The 18970-nt window shown below is 38.4% G+C and overlaps 1 protein-coding gene across 2 annotated transcripts in view; it reads left to right on the forward strand.

The window, feature by feature from the left end:
* LOC103098650 (uncharacterized) overlaps positions 1 to 18970 on the forward strand; it is an 83304-nt gene that overhangs the window by 22797 nt on the left and 41537 nt on the right. For both annotated transcript variants that reach the window (XM_056808287.1, XM_056808286.1), the window contains exons 3-4: positions 637 to 714; positions 804 to 902. In XM_056808287.1, the coding sequence (XP_056664265.1) occupies positions 637 to 714; positions 804 to 902 (177 nt within the window). The remainder of the gene's footprint in view (positions 1 to 636; positions 715 to 803; positions 903 to 18970) is intronic.

Raw genomic sequence — 18970 nt, forward strand, 5'->3', positions numbered from 1 at the left:
ACATGCTCAGAAATTGATAAACAGAAAAATTTCGTGAGCAGTTGGTACCACAAGGGAGAGTATTCCTTCCTCTCCCTTCCCATGCCCGCACTGTGACGGGAGCTTGTTACCCACAAGTACACAGCAGTATATTCATTCTGTCCTTGCTCTGTTCATCCCTGGGAAATCCCACTGCCAGAGGCTGTGGGGAGACCCCCTCCCTCAGCCAGCATAGAAAGGGCCTGCCCAGCCTGCAGACGTGGGTGCCTCCCCTGCCTTGGGCGGTGCGCACTATATGATTTCATTGAGTCCTTTCTTTGTTGGAGGTGGTTTACATTTTCAGTTCCATCCCCATAGTGTGCGGTAGCAGGAACCATGAAATCCAATTGCAGATATTCCATGGTGCCTTCCACTTGACTAGCTATGTAATTAATCAAGACAAAAGGCATCAGGGCTTGTTTCTTTTCAGCAGCATGTTCTTCCTAGATCTGTCTAGGACAATTAAAGTGTAAACAGTGAGAGTCAGAACAATTGGCCAGTGGTGTTCCCTTCATCTGAATCTTCCTATCCATCATCCATTACGCTGTCTATTTGTTTATTTATCTGATTGTTTGTCTGAGTGCTAATTTATTTTTTAAATCTTTCCCCCCAATGTAGATGCAGCTGAGTCTCCTAGCAATGTTTGGATTAATAATATTCTAAATACCTTGGAGAATCACTTGGGCAAAATTAAAGGTCAGAAATTAAGATCAGAATACATTTTTACTGAAATGAAAAAAAAAATCTGCCTGCTATTAACATGCTATGAACATTCCTGCTCATAGGTTCCCAAGCAGATGTTTCTCAAATCAAAAAGGAAGATATTAATGAATTTATTGAACGCTTTGCAGAGGCCAAAGACCTAGATAAAGGAGTTCCTTTAAGTAAGTAAAATTTTCCATAATCAATACAGTTCTTTTTCGTGTGTGTGGAATACTTTATTTTTTTCTTTATTTTTTAGTTTTCTTTATTTTATTCCAGGAACAAATCTATGCATAACTTTTCCAAGGTTACTTGATTCATGTTGTCTCTCTCTCCCATAATTAATCAATATGGTTCTATTTCTGAAATTCATTTTACATATGAAATCTAAATACTCGGGATAAATACTTTCACTGTATTTTATAGACACATTGCTATAGTAAAGAAGGTAATAATAACCATACTTTTCATTGGTATCATGTTTTAAGGTTGCAATGTTGCTCATAGATAGGATTTTATTTGTTTTTCAAGACAATTGTATGTATTAAATATACCAAGCTGATGTCAACCAAGGGAACTGGAATTTTACTGCAGGGCACTGACATCTGGGAAGACAGGGTAGGGTTTTCTTTGTCACCAAGTACTTCACATGGGTTTGTTGGAGTACTTTCTTCTTTCTCAAATGAGTGGCCCAGGACCTGGAGAGACCATGAGAAAAAGAGAACCAAGATGGAAAGAAATCACATTCTTTCCCCTCACATATCTCAATGGAGTCCTGAAATTACCTTTTCCTGGGTTTGCCTTCAACCATTTGAATGACTATATCTGACCAGGATGGACTCTCTGCATGTAGACCCAAATAATATTGAACTTCTAGAATCAGAAGCAACATGAATGCAGGCTGCCCTTGGGGTATTCCAGGCTCTCTTTTCATGGAATCATAGCTATAGAGATAGATGTATCATCAAAGAAAATGGTGCATTCAAAATTGATAATGAAATGAAGGAGAAAGAAAATTGCAAAGAGGCCCAAAGAAAGTGCCATGAGTAATTTCAGGAAGAGAGGAAACCACATTGAGGAGATGAGAGCACCTGATGCCTAGTATATAGTAAATATTTAGTAAATGACTGTTAATTAATGGATTGATTGAATGGTGAGTTGGAGAAAGGGCAGCTATAATTCAGAGGTTATGAGTCCAGGTAATTAGGAAGGTGGTGCCATCAAGTCATAAAGAAGTAGGAGAGGAGCATATTTGGATGAGAAAAGGTGAGTTCAGTTGTGAATTCAGTTCCTGTGATGAATTTGATGTAGAAAAGTGGGACATATAGAGGGTTCTGAGTTATTTTTACTGAATCTCAAACTGTCGTTTCATCACTGTAAGCACAGGATCTTACAGACAATAAGTGTTTAGTTGATGGAGAAAAAAACCTATGGAACACTGAAGTTAAAGGGCTGAAGAAGAGGATATTATGTGACTCCCCCCTCCCACAATGGATTATCATTTGAGGGAGTAACCAGGTGAAGTGTGTGTGTGTGTGTGTGTGTGTGTGTGTGTGTGTGTGTGTGTGTGTATATACCAGATGTATATAAGCTTTGTCAAAGAGAAGGGACATCTTTTTCTCTGAATTTGGAGAAGAGGAGAAATGAGGACCCAGAGAATAGTAAAGAAGAGAAAATGAAGGAGTTCTCTTTAGATAGTTTCAGTCTCTTCTATTCAATTCTTTAGGAGGTTAGGATTATCTGCTGAGTGTATAGCTAGGGTTTGGAGGTTTGGAAGAGCCCTGTGAGGAATAAGATATATAGTCAATCAAAAGTGAAAAAGGATTGCCATGCATCAGTGAAGGTCAACTTGTAGTAGACCCAGCCAGCATAGCCTCCTGCTTTGCTTCAGGAGTAATTGGCCATTCCAAAGGCGCAGAGGAGCTCTGTGGTTCATTTGCTTAGAATTGAGGGTTTACAGGATGGAAGGTCCATCCATGAGTAATTCAAGGACAGATGAGAGAGTATATTCATGAAATGCTAGGATTTGGGGTGCCTATTTCTAAATACACACTTCTGAACAATTCCTTTCAACAAATATCTAAAGCAATTGAAACTGTGTGATGGAGTAGAGAGAGAATAAGACTGAAATGATAGGATGGTGGTTCAAATCCTATTTGTGGTACCTAGCACCTGTATAATCACTTGATCTCCCTGGCTCTCTGTTTCTTCATCTATAAAATGAGGGGCTTGGATAGCCTCTGAGATTTCTTCAATTTCTAAGTCTGAGATCCTATAATAAACTTCTTCTTTTTCATCGTACACATTACAATTGTAGTCTTAATATCCATGTCCAAGTATGGGTTTGGAGGTAGAAAGTAAAAGACTACTTTCCCTCTGCTTCCCTCCTTTAGAATGTGTGTATCATAAGTCAAGACTAAACATATCTTTCCTCCATTCCACTTGTTTCTTTTTTTCTACTCCCTCCTCATAATTTTCAGTTTATGCCTGCAGAGAGCTTTCTCCGAATAAACAAACAAATATATATATATATGAAAATATATATATATATAGGCTTTCTAAACATGTAAATAGGGTATTAGAATGGATGAAACTATATGATCCTATCACCCAGTTAGACCCAAGGTAACAAAATAGTGTTCTAGTTCATTCTTGGTCCAGGGGAAAAGAAAATCCAAAATATTTTTTGGTACCATTTGGTTCTATTCTTTTGGGATTATTAAATGGTTCAATCAATTGAAATACTTATTAAATAAAAATCAAAGTTGATTAAAATCATAAGATTCACTATCATTTCTTCAGAGTTACCAACGAGGATTTAAAAAAGAAAAGAAAAGAAACCTTCACATTTAGATATAAGACTCAGACCTGCCCCCGCCCTCTCTGTATTAGTCTCAGTCACTGACCTTATCTCTCTGGTGACTCATATCTTCTTTTGTTTGTAGACATGGATTTACACAATTTCAATAATGTTAAGATTTTATTTTTAACCTAGAAAAAGGCAGCTTTAAAGTAGAACTTAAACTCCATAAGGGCAGGGACTGTTTTGTTTTTGTTTTAAAATATCTCCAGAACTTGGCATAATGTCTGGTACATGGTAAGTGCTCCCTAAAGGTGAGCTGAGCTGATTAATTAGAAGAACATATATGGTTTCCATACAACATATGCTCCCCTGATGGGACAAAGTAGAAGCAAAGGAAGCCAGTGACACTATTTACATCACTTTTTTTGAAGGGGGGAGTTCAGTGATGATCAGACACATTTCTATTATCCATGAATATCATAGACAATGTCAGAGAGCTTCTCAATGGAACTCAGTGTCTGGTAGTCTAATGATCCTTTCATTCCATCTCATCACTCCCTCCCTTTTGAGTCTTCCAAAACACACAGACTCTTTGACATTATCCCCATCTCTCTCAAGGTAGGAAGAAAATTGTTGTCTGTCCAGAACTACATCTCCCTGAAACCCAAGTATTTAGGAATTGACTCCAAATCCAGAAAGAAAGATAGGAAGGAGGGAGGGAGGGAAGGAAGGAAGGAAGGAAGGAAGGAAGGAAGGAAGGAAGGAAGGAAGGAAGGAAGGAAGGAAGGAAGGAAGGAAGGAAGGAAGGAAGAAAGAAAGAAAGGAAGGAAGGAAGGAAGGAAGGAAGGAAGGAAGGAAGAAAGGAAGGAAGGAAGAAGGAAGGAAGGAAAAAGAATCTAACCACTAAGCCATTAGCCTGCCCCAACTCCAATTCTGGGCTCCCAAGATCTGCATTTGGTGCATTCCCCCACCCTATTCATGTCCCTTACTCCTCTTGTCCTAACTGCTGAAATCTCCCATACAAAAGACATTCTCAATTCTCATTTCAATGTAATAGTATTAGCAAAGCACATTTATACAGTGTAGTGGAAAAAGTGTTAGGTCTGGAGTGAGAGCATCTGGGTTCAAATTCTGGCTCTGTCAAACTACTTGAACTGTGTGACTCTGGGCAAGTTGCTACCCCTTACTTTCCTTACATGAGGGGGTTGGATTACATGGTTTCTAAGGATCACTTTTGCCCTCAATCAGTCCAAAATGTGATCCAAAAGTAACAAAAGCTCTGAGGTTACTTCCTGAATTTTTATACTCAAATTTGGAATATTTAATAAATAGTTGTTAATTTGATTAAGTGACTGAGTAAATTAATTTTTAAATTCATTTCAAAGTACTGTCCTTATAATTTAACTTGTCAAAATGGAACTTAACAATTTCTCTTTCTCTTTCTCTTCCCTAAACCTTTCCTTTCTCCAAAGTTCCCTATTTCACTATGATCCTTCCAGTCACCTAGAAAAAAAGCTTCAGAATCATCCTTGACTTTTTTTTCCCTCCCTCCTCCATAGCCAATCAGTTGCCATGTCTTGTCAGTTCTTCAGTATGGCACAGTTCAGGGCAGGGGAGAAGGGGAGCAATGGACTGGAAGTGAAAGGACCTTGAGTTCAAATCTCATAATAATTACTTGGACAATTCACTTAATTTCTCTGGGCCTCAGTTTCCTCATCTGTAAAATGAAGGAGATAGACTAGACAGACTCTAAGGTCCCTTCCAGCTCTATGTAATCTTTTTTTTTATTACTATAGTAATTTTAATAGTATTTTATTATAGTAAGTTCCTAGTTAGTATCCCTATCTCTATTTTTTCTTCCCTGTCTAATTCCATCTCCTGAGCAGGTGACAAAAGGATCTTCCTAAGACAAATTAATAAATTAATAAACATTTATAAAGGGTTTACAATGCTCTAGGCACTATGCTAAGAGTTGAGGTTACAAAGAAAAATACAAGACAGTTCTGGTTCTCATGGAGCTCCTAGTCTAATGAACAAATTCAATCATATTCTCCTGCTTTGAAAAAAAAAAAAGCAGTGGTTTCTTATTGCCTCTGAGACTGAGATTTTTTGTGTCCTGAGCCTTTTTGAAGATTAGTGAAGCTATGCTCAACTATAATGAAGAGAAAATTAAAGTAATTATTAAGAACTATTTTGCCTAAATATATGGCAATAAATATGGCAATCTGGGTGAAATGGATGAATATTTACAAAAATATAAATTGCCTATATTAATAAAAAAGGAAATAGAATACTTAAATAATCCCATCTCAAAAAAAGAACTTGAACAAGACACCAAGGAACTCTCTAAAGAAAAAATCCCTAGAGCCAGATGAGTTCACAAATGAATTCTATCAAACATTTAAAGAATAACTAATCCTAATATTATACAGACTATTTGACAAAATAAGCATAGAAGTTCTACCAATTTCCTTTCATGACACAAATATGGTACTGATTCCAAAGCCAGGCAGACTAAAAACCGAGAAAGAAAACTACAGACCAATGTCTTTAATGAACATAGATGCAAACATCTTAAATAGAATATGAGGAAAAAAGACTCCAGCAAGTCATCACAAGGGTTATTCACTATGACCAGGTGGAATTTATACCAGGAATGCAAGGATGGTTCAATATTAGGAAAACCATCCACATAATTTACCACATCAACAAGCAAATGAACAAAATCACATGATTATCTCAATAGATGCAGAAAAAGCCTCCAACAAAATACAACACTCATTCCTCTTGAAAACACTAGATAGTAGAGGGATAGAAGGGCCTTTCCTAAAAATACTAAACAGCATATATCTAAAACCATCAGCAAACATCATCTGCAATGGGGATAAACCAGAAGCATTCCCAATAAGATCAGGAGTGCAGCAAGGATGCCCTTTGTCATCTCTATTATTTAATATCATGCTAGAAACTCTAGCAGTAGCAATTAGAGAATAAAAGGAATCGAAGGGATTAAAGCAGGCAATGAGGAAATTAAACTATTACTCCCCACAGATGATATGATGGTATACTTAGAGAATCCTAGATAATCAACTAAAAAGCTAGTGGAAATAATCAACAACTTTAGCAAAGTTGAAGGATACAAAATAAACTCACATAAATCATCAGCATTTCTATATATTTCCAACACAACCATGTAGCAAGATGTAGAAAGAGAAACTTCATTTAAAATCACACTAGGCAATATAAAATATTTAGGACTCTTTACCAAAATAAACATAGAGACTATATGAACACAACTACAAAACACTTTCTACATAATTAAAACTAGATCTCAATAATTGGAAAACTATTAATTGCTCATTGGTAGGATGAACTAATATAATAAAAATGACAATCCTAACCAAATTAATTTACTTATTTAGTGCCATACCTATCAAACTCCCAAGAAACATTTTTACTGAATTAGAAAAAATTATAACAAAGTTCATTTGGAAAAACAAAAGACCAAAAATATCAAGGGAACTAATGAAAAAAAATTGCAAAGGATGGGTGCCTAGCAGTACCAGATCTTAAACTGTATTATAAAGCAGTGGTCATCAAAATAATATGGTATTGGCTAAGAGACAGAAGGGAGGATCAATGGAATAGACTTTGGCTAAATGTCCTCAGCAAGATAGTGTATGATAAACCCCAAAATCCCAGCTTTTGGGACAAAAACTCACTATATGATAAAAAATGCTGGGAAACTTGGAAAACAGTATGGGAGAGACTAGGTTTAGATCAACAGCATCCTACATCAAGATAAATTCAGAATGGGTAAATGATTTAAATATAAAGAAGGAAACAATAAGTAAATTGGATGAACTTAAAATAGTATACTTGTCATATCTATGGGAAAGGAAATAATTTAAGAGCAAACAAGAAATAGAAAAAATTACAAAATGTAAAATGAATAATTTGATTACATTAAATTAAAACAATTTTGTACAAACAAAACCAATACAACCAAAATTAGAAGGGAAGCAACAAATTGGGGGAAATCTTTAGAATGAAAACCTCTGACAAAAGTCTAATCTCTCATTTATAAGGAACTAAATCAATTGTACAAAAATCAAGCTTTCCCCAACTGATACATGGGCAACGGACACGAATAGGCAATTTTCACATAAAGAAATCAAAGCTATCCATAAGCACATAAAACAGTGTTCTAAATCTCTTATAATTAGAGAAATGCAAATCAAAACAACTCTGAAGTACCCCCTCACACTTAGCAGATTGACTAATATGACAAAAGGAAAATAATAAATGTCAGAGGGGGTGTGGCAAAATTGGGACACCAATATATTGCTGGTGGAGCTGTGAATTTGTCCAACCATTCTGAAGGGCAATTTGGAACTATGCCCAAAGGGCTTTGAAAGAATGCCTGCCCTTTGATCCAGTCATATCACTGCTGGGTTTGTATCCCAAAGAGATAATAAGGAAAACAACTTGGGCAAGAATATTAATAACCACATTCTTTGTGGTGGCCAAAAATTGGAAAATGAGGGGATGCCCTTCAATTGGGGATTGGCTGAACAAATTGTGGTATCTGTTTGGTATTGGAATACTATTGTGCTAAAAAAGAATAATGAACTGGAGGAATTCCATGTGACTTGGAATGACCTCCAGGAATTAATGCAGAGCGAAAGGAGCAGAACCAGGAGGACATTGTACACAGAGACTGATACGCTGTGGCACAATTGAATGTAATGAACTTCTCTACTAGCAGCAATGCAATAATCCAGGACAATTATGAGGGATTTATGAGAAAGAACACTACTCATACTGAGAAAGAACTATGGGATCAGAAACATGGAAGAAAAACATTTGTTTGATCACCTGGTTTGATGGGGACATGGATGGGGATGTAGACTCTAAATGATCACTCTGTTGCAAATATTCATAATATGGAAATAGGTCTTAATCAATGATACATGTAAAACCCAGTGAGGGAAAGAACATGAATCATGGAACCATGAATTATCTGTAAGTAATTTGTAACTTTAACTTCTATTGGATTTAGGGGTCAGAGTGACTATCATTCCTGAAAACTGAAGAAAATACGGTGGAGACTCACTCTTTTTAAAATAGATTTTTGCTTATTATTTTTTAACTCTGCCTAGAGTTCACATACATTTCCCCCAGCTCCTATAGAGAGCTGTTCCTTATAACAAAAGATTTCTTTGAAAAAGACAGGGGGAAAAAAGAGGGAGAGAAATATAGAGAGGAAGGGAGAGAGGGAGAAGGAAGAAAGGGGGAAGGGGGACACAGAGACAGAAAAAGAGACAGAGACAGAGAGAGACAGAGAGGTGAGGAGAGGAGAGAGAGGAGAGAGACAGAGAGAGGAGAAAGATATTTCAAATCAGCAAAATCAATGTTCTAAAAAATTGGATATCATGCAATTTTCCACACAGTGAGCTCCATACTTCTGCAAAGGGAGGCAACCTTTAACATTTTTAAACAGCACATTCCTCCTGAAATCCCAGCCCTTTCACCCATGGCAAAAGGCTAAAGAAACAGACTGAGCCATGATAGCATTTCCAAATATCTCCCCCTAGAGACCCTATACCTGACAATTACTGCTTTCCTTCCTTTCCTTCCTCCTACAGCACTGGTATGCCAGTCTGAGTCATACCTTTTGGCTTTTGGAAAAAGCTAAATTGGGAATATTAAGGCAGCTCCTAATTTAGCTTTGCTCCCAGAGAGTAAAGCACAGATTTAAGGTGGAATCCTCTCTGGAAACATGATTCTAAGCTGCAATTCTAAGGGTCTCACAGCTAAAGACCTCCATGATAATTTGAGTGGAAGAACTGGGGAAAGTCGATGATGGAAGATTAAAGAAAAGGAGATTGTTTAGCACTGCGGTTATTTAATGTGACTGCCTATCCTTGTTGCTTTCATTTCCTCTTCTCACATTCCTTTTTCTTTTTCAATCAAGCATTTATTAAATTTGAGATGTGTACTAGGCACTGTGTTAAGTATTGGGGATGAAAATATAGAAACAGAATAGTTCTTGCCCTCACAGAGCTTACTATCTTTTTAGAGAGACAACAGGTTTCCTGGACAACAGACTGGCTCTCTAGACGGGGTTCTGGAGATGCCCTTAAAGATTTAACGTACCAGGAATAGAGATCTAGAACATGACTCCAAGACTCATAGCATCTGTTATACTCTGAAGGTGGGATAGGGTGCCAGATTATTTAAAACGTTAAAACCTGAAACATTTAGTAGGATTGCTAAACATGCATTTTACCTTCACCTTGACTCTTTGCCATCTCCAAACAAGGTCTGTGTCTTTTGGCAAGCCAGACACAGACTTGGCTTCATCCTCTTCATCCTCTTTGCTATGGTCATCTTTCTTAAGAAGCATTGTAGTAGCTGTATTGCCTCTACTCTACAAAGGCAGCTAGGTGGTACAGTGACCAAAACATTGAGTCTGGAGACAGAAAGACCTGAGTTTAAATCCGTCCTCAAACACTTGCTAGCTGTGTGATCCTGGACAAGTCACTCAACTTCTATTTGCCTCAGTTTCTTCATCTGTGAATTGGATATAATAACAGTACCTATCTCCCAGGCATTTACCATTGAGACACATAGTAGGTGCATATTAGTGTCAGCTATAATTGCAGAAGGCTTTACCCAAAATGTAGCTGACACAAACTACAAAAAAACAGAGCTCTGGAACTTAAGAGATAGCCACTCCAGAAAAGTCCATCCCATCTATGTTCATAATATAAAGTGGAAAAGACAATCAGGAGTTCAATACTCATGTCAAGGCCCATCCAAGCAACATGTGTCTGCTCCTAAATACTAACAGCCATCAAAGGTTTTGGAGTAAGGGGCAGTATGGAGATGTTCTTCCTCTCTCCCAAGGGAAATCCAAGAAAGAGCCTCTTCAGAATCCCCACATGCTTGGCAGAGAGGGAAAGAGAGCCTTACTTCTTAATCCCTTACAATCTGGCTTCTTACATTCCAACTCAAATTGAAAAAGCTTTTTCTATAGTTATCACTGACTCTAGAGAAACCTCCATTGTGACTGGTGATTCTCTCCTGGGTCCACCATTTTAGGGAGGACTCCTACCATGTTTGACATCACTCAAGCTTAGATTCACTCTTCAAACTTCTCTTCCTCCTCACAGGACACCTTCTCCCAAATATGGACCCTTTATCCTTCACTTCGTTTTTCTATATATGTGTCTTCCAAAAAAAATGTAAGGTCCTAGTGGGTAGGGATTGCCTTATTTGTTTGTATTATAGCCCCAACGTTTAGCACAGGGCCTGGCATAGTATATGCACTTAATAAATGCTCTATATTACTTTTAATTTCTAAATCCAATGGTCTTTTCTCAGTCTTCATCATTCCTTGACTTCTCTGCAGATAATGATACTGCTGGCCATCCCCCTTCTTTAGAATGCTCTCTCCTTCATTAGAGTTGGTGACCGTACTTATAGTCTTTCTCTTACCTTTCTGACTGATCTTTCTCAATTTCCTCTCCTAAATCACTATCCAACTCTAGCCCCATAATCATGGAGACATGTAAAGATTAAAATTTAGGGGAGACTGAGGCAGGTAGAAATTAGTTTCTCTCTGCAAGGAGTATTTAGCATATTAAATTTTCCAAAGGTTGTTATACAATTATAACCAGTCCTGAAGTCCATCCATCCTCTGGGACAATTTACAAAATGAAAAATAGAAAAACTTTTTTTTCTAATATGGGCTTAATTATCACAATGATATATATTTTTTTCAATATATGGTTATAGGGGAAAAGCAACAGAATTTTAAAACTCAGTACATTCAAATGATTCAGTATAACAGAATAATATTGAATCCAGTAATATATAAACTTAAAATCACAAAGTTAAACCTTAAATAAAAAATGCAATAGAAACATAGAGATTTTTTTATAAACCATTGGAGTCTGAAATGCCTTAGAATATATAACCTCCAGTCTTTAAAGTTCCTTGGTTGTTTTTTTTTAATTATCCATTTAAGTGTCTATTGTCCGAAGGCAGAGTGGTAAGGGCTAGGCAATGGGGGTTAAGGGACCCGTCCAGCGCCCCACAGCTGGGAAGTATCTGAGGCCAGATTTTAACCCAGGACCACATGTCTGTAGGCCTGGCTCTCAGTTTGCTGAGCCACCCATTTGCCCCTTCAAAGTTAGTTGAATCTTCTCCCTGACACACAGGTGAAGGTCAATGCTATTACCAGAACAGTCAAAAGGTATCCTTTTAAACAGCCCATTGCTTTTTAGGTTCCTGCTTGAAAAGTCTGTTTCCTCTCTCTTCCTTTCTCTCTCTCCCCTGCTCTGATACCCCACGTGGTCAATACCCCAGTTTGTTTGTTACCAGCTGGTGGATCTGCTCCAAGGATCTGGGTGATGAGCCGGCTGGGGTCGCGCTCGTGAGTCTGGGGTGCAGAAACAGGCAGGCAGGGCCGAGAGATCAGGCACCAGGTGAGAGGCCGGGAGCAGGAGCCCAAGCCCGAGTGGGCTGCCAGGGTAGGTAGGGCCGGGAGCCAGAGTACCAGGTGAGGATGATCGGGGCTGCAGGCAGGAAGCGACGGGCCGAGCCAGGTGGGGTAGGTGGCATACGCAACAGGTCTGGATCGGGGACTGCAGCTTTGCGAGGGTAAAAAAAAAAAAACTCGGCCAGAGAAATGTGGCTCAAAAAAATTTCTAGGCACTAGATATTAAAAGCTGAACTAAAGATCAGAAAAGAAATCAGAAGATTGAGATACTTTGTTTTCCCGAAGTGGTTACGCCAAACTGTAAAGATTAAAATTTAGGGGAGACTGAGGCAGGTAGAAATTAGTTTCTCTCTGCAAGGAGTATTATATTTTTCAGAGGTTTATTAAAGTTAAGGATTAAAGAAAATACAGGATAAGAAAAAACACGTGCCTAGGCCAGAGGCCTAGACAAGATAGCCTCACATCATGGAAGAGACACCTCTGCTCCAAAACGGAAGTCCAAAAAGAGACGCAAAAGCCTTTGCAATCAGCTTAAATCCCTTCTTGATCTCAGCCCACCTCAGAATTCCGTGAGATTACAAAGCATTTTGGGGAAGTGGAGCAAGGGCTTGTGGGGATTTAAGTTCAGAGTTCGAGTCTATTTTTACAGACATACCCCAAGATATTGCCCCCTGAGCCTTTTTTTCCCTTTCTTTAAACCTCTCTCCCCTGGCAACATCATCAATATAAAAATAAGTTCTATTAATTATTATATTAAGTTGCAAGTTATAAAAAACAAGTTCAATTATATGAGTGACTCACAACTATAATATAGGAAATCCTAAACTCCTAAACATTGGTCTTATATCCCCATATACTTGATAGACATCTCCACCTAGATGTTTTGTGGGCATCACAAAGTCAACGTGTCCGAAAGAGAATTCGTTATATTTTCCACCAAAGTCATCCCTTTTCTAAAAATTCTCCATTTCTATTGATGGCACTACAATCCTTTAAGTCAATCACCCCACTTCAAAGCTTTGGAGCTCTCCTTGACTCTACCTAATCTCATCCTTCTCTAATCCATCCCCCATAAAGATGCCAAATTGAAATTCCCAAAAGACCAATCCGGCCATGTTACACACTTCTCAAAAATCTTTAATGGCTTATTTTCAGAATAAAAATTTTTTAAATCCTCAGCCTGGCATTTAAACCCTTCAATTCATTTTCTACTCCTCTACCCTATCCTTCCAGTTATATATCATATTTCTCCCATTTAGGGAAAGTAAAATTGTCCCCATCTATTCTCCCTATCTAGCATTCTATTATCTGATTTGTGCCTTTGTAAGAGTGGTCCCTCATATTTGAAATATACACAATTCTAACCTTAGTCTTCTGCCTCTCAATCCCCTGACCTTTCTGTTTCCCAACACTAGAAAAGTAAGGAAAAATTCAGGTTATCCTGAAGACTTGCAGACAATTCAGTTTAGCAAACATATATTATGCATCTATTATGAGGCATGGTGCTAGGTGCTGGACCAACTAACTTCTAGACAATTTTTCTTTATTTGGAAGACATTTCCCTCAATCAACTTATTTAGTTATCTCTACTCATGCCTGGAACCTGGAAGACCTGAGTTCAAATCTGACCTCTCACATTTACTAGCTGTGTAACCCTGGACAAGTCACTTAACCCTGTTTGCCTCAGTTATTCATTTGTAAAATGAGCTAGAAAAAGACACGGCAAATAAATCCAGTATAAATTTGTCAAGAAAACCCCACATGGGATCACAAAGAATCAGACATGTCTGAAATCACTGAACAACAACCCACGCCTAACCCTTCAGGAATTGGACTATGTTATATACTTTTGTCTAATCAAAAACTCAATCTGGACCCTAAACAATAACCAGCATGACCATCTGCCATGAAAGAAACATATATAAGGCAGCTTCAGGAAATGGTGAGTAAGATTCTACCCACAGATATTTTCTTTTGTCTTCATTTTTGCATTTTCTGCCTTTTCAAAAAACCCTGAGAGGAATTTCCCGATCACTTCTTTTATTTTTCTTTCAGTGTTATTACCCTCCAGACAGTTTAGGTCCCTGTCATGCAAATGGAATGGGCTAGTGATGAGGGTGGTGACCTGGGTTTCCTGGGGGATTGAAACTGCTGTGTGCTGTGGAGAGAAAGGCCCCACTGGTCCATCAGGAAACCGTTTTAAAGTAATCAGTGTCCAACGCCTCATTAGAATATCAAATCAGTCATCTGAAGCTTTGTCTGAAGGGATTGTTGTCTTTCTGGAAGGTGAAGATTTCAGGCTTTTTTCCTTCTGAGCAAAGATTGACACGCGCTCAATTTTGTCAGCTATTTTCTGTGGAGCACAAACCAGAAACAGGTTGTTGGAATCTTTTCCCCTCTCGGTTCAGTGTTTTAGCTTCAAATGAGTTGTTCTGGATGCATAAAAGGAAGCAAATAAGTAATCCTAAAGTTATTCTCACTAATAGAAAGTAACGGCCTCTTTAAACCTTTGTCCCGGAAGGGAAGATGTCCTCATTCCCATGGGAATTCCCTTGGTTTCCATTGTTTCTTCACTAAAAACTTGGGATCAAGCAGAATGGCCTCCACAAAGTGGGCCACTCAATCAATCAGCATCTATTAAGAACGCGTGTTCTTGGTAGTTATATGTCAGAGCTGGTTTGAAGTACTGGGGAGATAAAGAAAAATGGAATAGTCCTTGCTTTCGAGAAGCTTACGTTCCATCATGGCAGGTACATTTCCAGAGTACAGGATCACCAGGTGGCATACATGAGGGGAAAGTAGCTTCTCCTTTTTCCTTAATAAGCAAGTACAAAAATGCAGATTGCTACCGGGTAAATACTAATTTCCATACAGAGTTGTGACTATTGAATTGAGATCCTTTCAGCGTTGGTGTGATCATTGCTCTCTGAGAAACACTGATAAAATAAAATTCATTAAGGCAAAATCCCACAAAGTGATCCTAAGATATTCTGTGGATCAGTTAGACAATTGGTAATTCCCATCCCATCCTATCCTCTCCTAATGTCTTCTATTCTATTCCATCCTCTCCTAACTCATCCCATTCTATCCCATACTATCCTATTTTTTTTTAAACCCTTACCTTCTGTCTTGGAATCAATACTGCATATTGGCTCCAAGGCAGAAGAGTCAGGGCTAGGCAATGGGGGTGAAGTGACTTGCCCAGGGTCACCCAGATGGGAAGTGTCTGAGGCCAGATTTGAACCTAGGACTTCCTGTCACTAGGCCTGGCTCTCAATCCACTGAGCTACCCAGCTTCCCCCCCTCCCCACACTATCCTATTTTATCTTATCCTATCCTATCCCATCCCATCATGTTCTACCCTACCCATCCTGCCTTGTGCCATCCCATTCCCATCTTATATCATCCCCCCCATCAATACACTTTTTATTTAGTACCTAACAGATGCATACATGGCAAAAATGGAAGGTAATTGAAGATATAAAGGCAAAAAGGAACAGTTCCCTGCCTTTTAAAGGCTATTAGGAGAATAGAAGGAGGGGGGGGAGGTAGATGTATCACATACACAGATAAGTGTTGTCATATGCTAAGAGATATCTCTAAGAAAAAGCCATAGGCTCAATAATTAAAGATGAACCTAAAATTAGAGCCTCTAATTTAACCCCCTCATTTTACAGATGATGTCCATAGGAGTGAAGTGACTTGCTCAGAGTCACCCAGGTAGTGAGGGGCAGAGCCAGAACTCATATCCGGATGCTGAGACTTTAAAATCTAGTGCTCTTTCCGCTGTATTATGTCATCTCACAAAAAGAAATTTAGCAACTGCTCTAAAAACAAAAACACAGGAGCTGTTTAGTCTTCTTTCAGCGAGCTCTCTGTCTTTCCTCTCTTCCTCTAATCGTCTTCTAAGATAGAGTTGAATGAAACTAAATGGCTTGAAGATCATTTTATCCCTATGAAATGGAGACAAGTCTGAGTGGTTCCAGATTGCTCACTTTGTAAAAATAGTGGGTCTCAGTCTTAAAGTAGTTATCACATGTATCTTTAAGTCTTAGAAATATTGTGAGGACATATTGGATCCCATTTTTGTGCCAGCCACCCATTCACTTTGGTGCCCCCCGGCTGTGGCTCCAGCAGCCTATCAGCTCCACTTTCGGGGCTTAGATGAATCTTCTACATCTCCAGGCCTGTCCCTAGTCTGGCATTTCCATCGTACAGATCATCTGATTAGGAAGAAAGTAGCTAGGTCAGCAAATATAATGCATGTTCAACTGTGCTAAAGAGATCCCAATGATCAAATTTCCCTCCTCATCCTTCCTAATATGAAGGCACGCCTTGGGATTCTTCTGTGAAGCCCTAAAGGTATAGACTGCCCAGCTTTACCCTATGAACCTTTAGAAGGCTATCTCCCAATGAGACCATTACCTTTCAGTAGCAATACAATACTATTGGGTACTTTACAGACCTGAAAGTGTTAATGGTGAAAAGAAGATTTTAATCCCCGAGATTCACAGCAGAATCATGAGGCCTTTATCGCTTTTCTGAATCTGACAGTTCATTGGAGCCTCCCAGAACTGAAACCTTTGCTCTCCTAGATAATCTAACTAATAACAACATTCATCACCTCCTCCCTTCCTCCCTCCCTCTCTTCCCCCAGAAAATAAATTCTTCTCTACTAACTCATCTTGAAGGGCCTCTATGGGAATTATGTTTTTAAAAATACAAAACCTACATCTTCACAATATATACAGTACTGGAATAGATGCTTAAAAGTGAATCAAAACCACACTTGAATAATTGTCACTAAACTGCAAAGGGTCAAATTTGAATCATCATTCCAATAAGATTTGTTAACAGGATTGATTCTGTTTTTACTCGTTTCGAAGGGCCACTATGGGAATTCCATTTTTAAAAATACAAAACCCTGCCTCTTCCCAATATGCACAGTACTAGAATAGCCCCTAAAGGCTGAGGGGACATGACAGAGGAGAGACTCTAAATGAACACTCTAGTGCAAATACCAACAACAGGGAAATGGGCTCGAACCAAGAACACATGTGATATCCAGTGGAATTGTGCACTGGCTATGGGAGAGGTGGTGGGAGGGGGGCGGGGGAGGAAAAGATAATGATCATTGTTTCCAATGAATAATGTTTGTAAATAACCAAATAAAATAATGTTTAAAAAGTAAAAAAAAAACAGAATAGCCCCTAAAAAGGACTTGTAAATACCCTTGAATAGTCATAGACTTGAGTAAACTCCAAGGGGTTAGATTCAAATAATCATTCTAACAAAATATGTTACTAGGATTAATGCTGTATTTACAAGAATGTACTAAAACATTATTGATGTTCATTGAATCTACTTTTCTTTCCTTAAAACTATACATCATAATATCCATCTTCCCCCTTGAGCCTAGGGAGAAAACTTGCAATGTGACTTTCTAAGCAGTAATGGGGAGGCAAAGATATCCTTTTGTCCCTGCAGAATGTCCTCCTCCACCAGGATCTCAGGGACAGCAACCTTCCAAGGGAGCATCATCTTCTAAGGCTAAATTGTATCTGCTACTATCTGTGGTGCCACAGGCCTAATGTACCCCCAACCCAAGGATGTGACTTGGTAACTTTAAATTTGCAATTCTTTTTCTGGTCTTCTAAGCCCCCTTTATATTCTCTGAGGGCAACGAGGTGACACAACAGATAGAGTGCCAGGTATGGAGTTGAGAAGACTCCAAAGTTCAAATCTGAACTCAGGTACCTACTAGCTGTGTAACCGTGGGCAAATCACTAAAGCCTGCTTGCCTCTCAGTTCCCTCATCTTTAAAAATGAGCCAGAGAAGGTCATGCCAAATCATATCCGTATCTTTGCCACAAACATCCACAAATAGGACCACAAAGAATTAGACACAACTGAAATAAATGATCCAAACATTTCTGTATAAAGCACAAAGTTAGTGATATATAAATAATAGCTATTGTTATTATATCCCTCCTCTCTTTACAAATATTTCCCTCTCCCAACAAAATCATTCTCTTTTTTATTTTTTAATATTTTACTTTTGCCTATAATCATTATTCTGGCTACTTTGTAACCTGGAATATCTGTAAGGAAAAGAGTCACTAATGCTAGCAAGAGACACTTTTGTTCTTTTTCTTTCAAGAGACACTAAATTTACACATATAAATTGTATTCTTTTAAGAAACACATGGACAGCCCTTAGGATTTAGAAAAATATTCAGGGTCACACATAGTCATAACTTCTTGCTTCTTTCTAATGAGCAACACTCTTTTGTTTTTTTTAGTGATTGACTTAAAAAAAAAACTAAATAATCATCCAAGGTCCTGAAGATGAAAAATTCTTCATATTCCTGAGTAATTTCACCTTTGGTACAACTAACTGATTCTACCCGGACCATGGAGGCTAAAAAAAATTGCCATAGGAGAACAATGAGAGGAGTGTTTTTTCTTTCAAGTATTCACTGTACAAAATCATTTTTATCAGCAGAGACTAGGAGCAAGCTACTTCCTGCTTTCCGTGCTGTGAAATTGGAAAGTATAATGACTTCACAATACCCTGCTGAGCTGAGTTCTTCTCAAAAATGTGTGACTCCCATTTCTCAGCCATTTAGGGCAGGCCCTCAGCCAACTTAATATTGGGTTGATTTCACTGGAACTTTTGGATGTTCCCAAAGGTGAAATCATCCTCAATAAAAGGTGTTCTTTTGCAGAAAGTGATCGTGCTGCTTTCTAGTTTGGAGACTTTTTTGGCAAAAGATTTTAACCTATATGCAAATTATTGCCCTTTATGGACTGATCTCAGTTCCATTATTAGACAAATGAGAGAGTTTTACTAGACCATCTCTAAAATCCTTTCTAACTCTAAATCTTTGGTCCTTCCCAAAGAGAGACAAACTCACTGGCCAGTTTGAGCTAAAGTT

The sequence above is a fragment of the Monodelphis domestica genome, chromosome 8, assembly GCF_027887165.1.
Source record: "Monodelphis domestica isolate mMonDom1 chromosome 8, mMonDom1.pri, whole genome shotgun sequence".
In the NCBI taxonomy this organism is placed as follows: Eukaryota; Metazoa; Chordata; class Mammalia; order Didelphimorphia; family Didelphidae; genus Monodelphis; species Monodelphis domestica.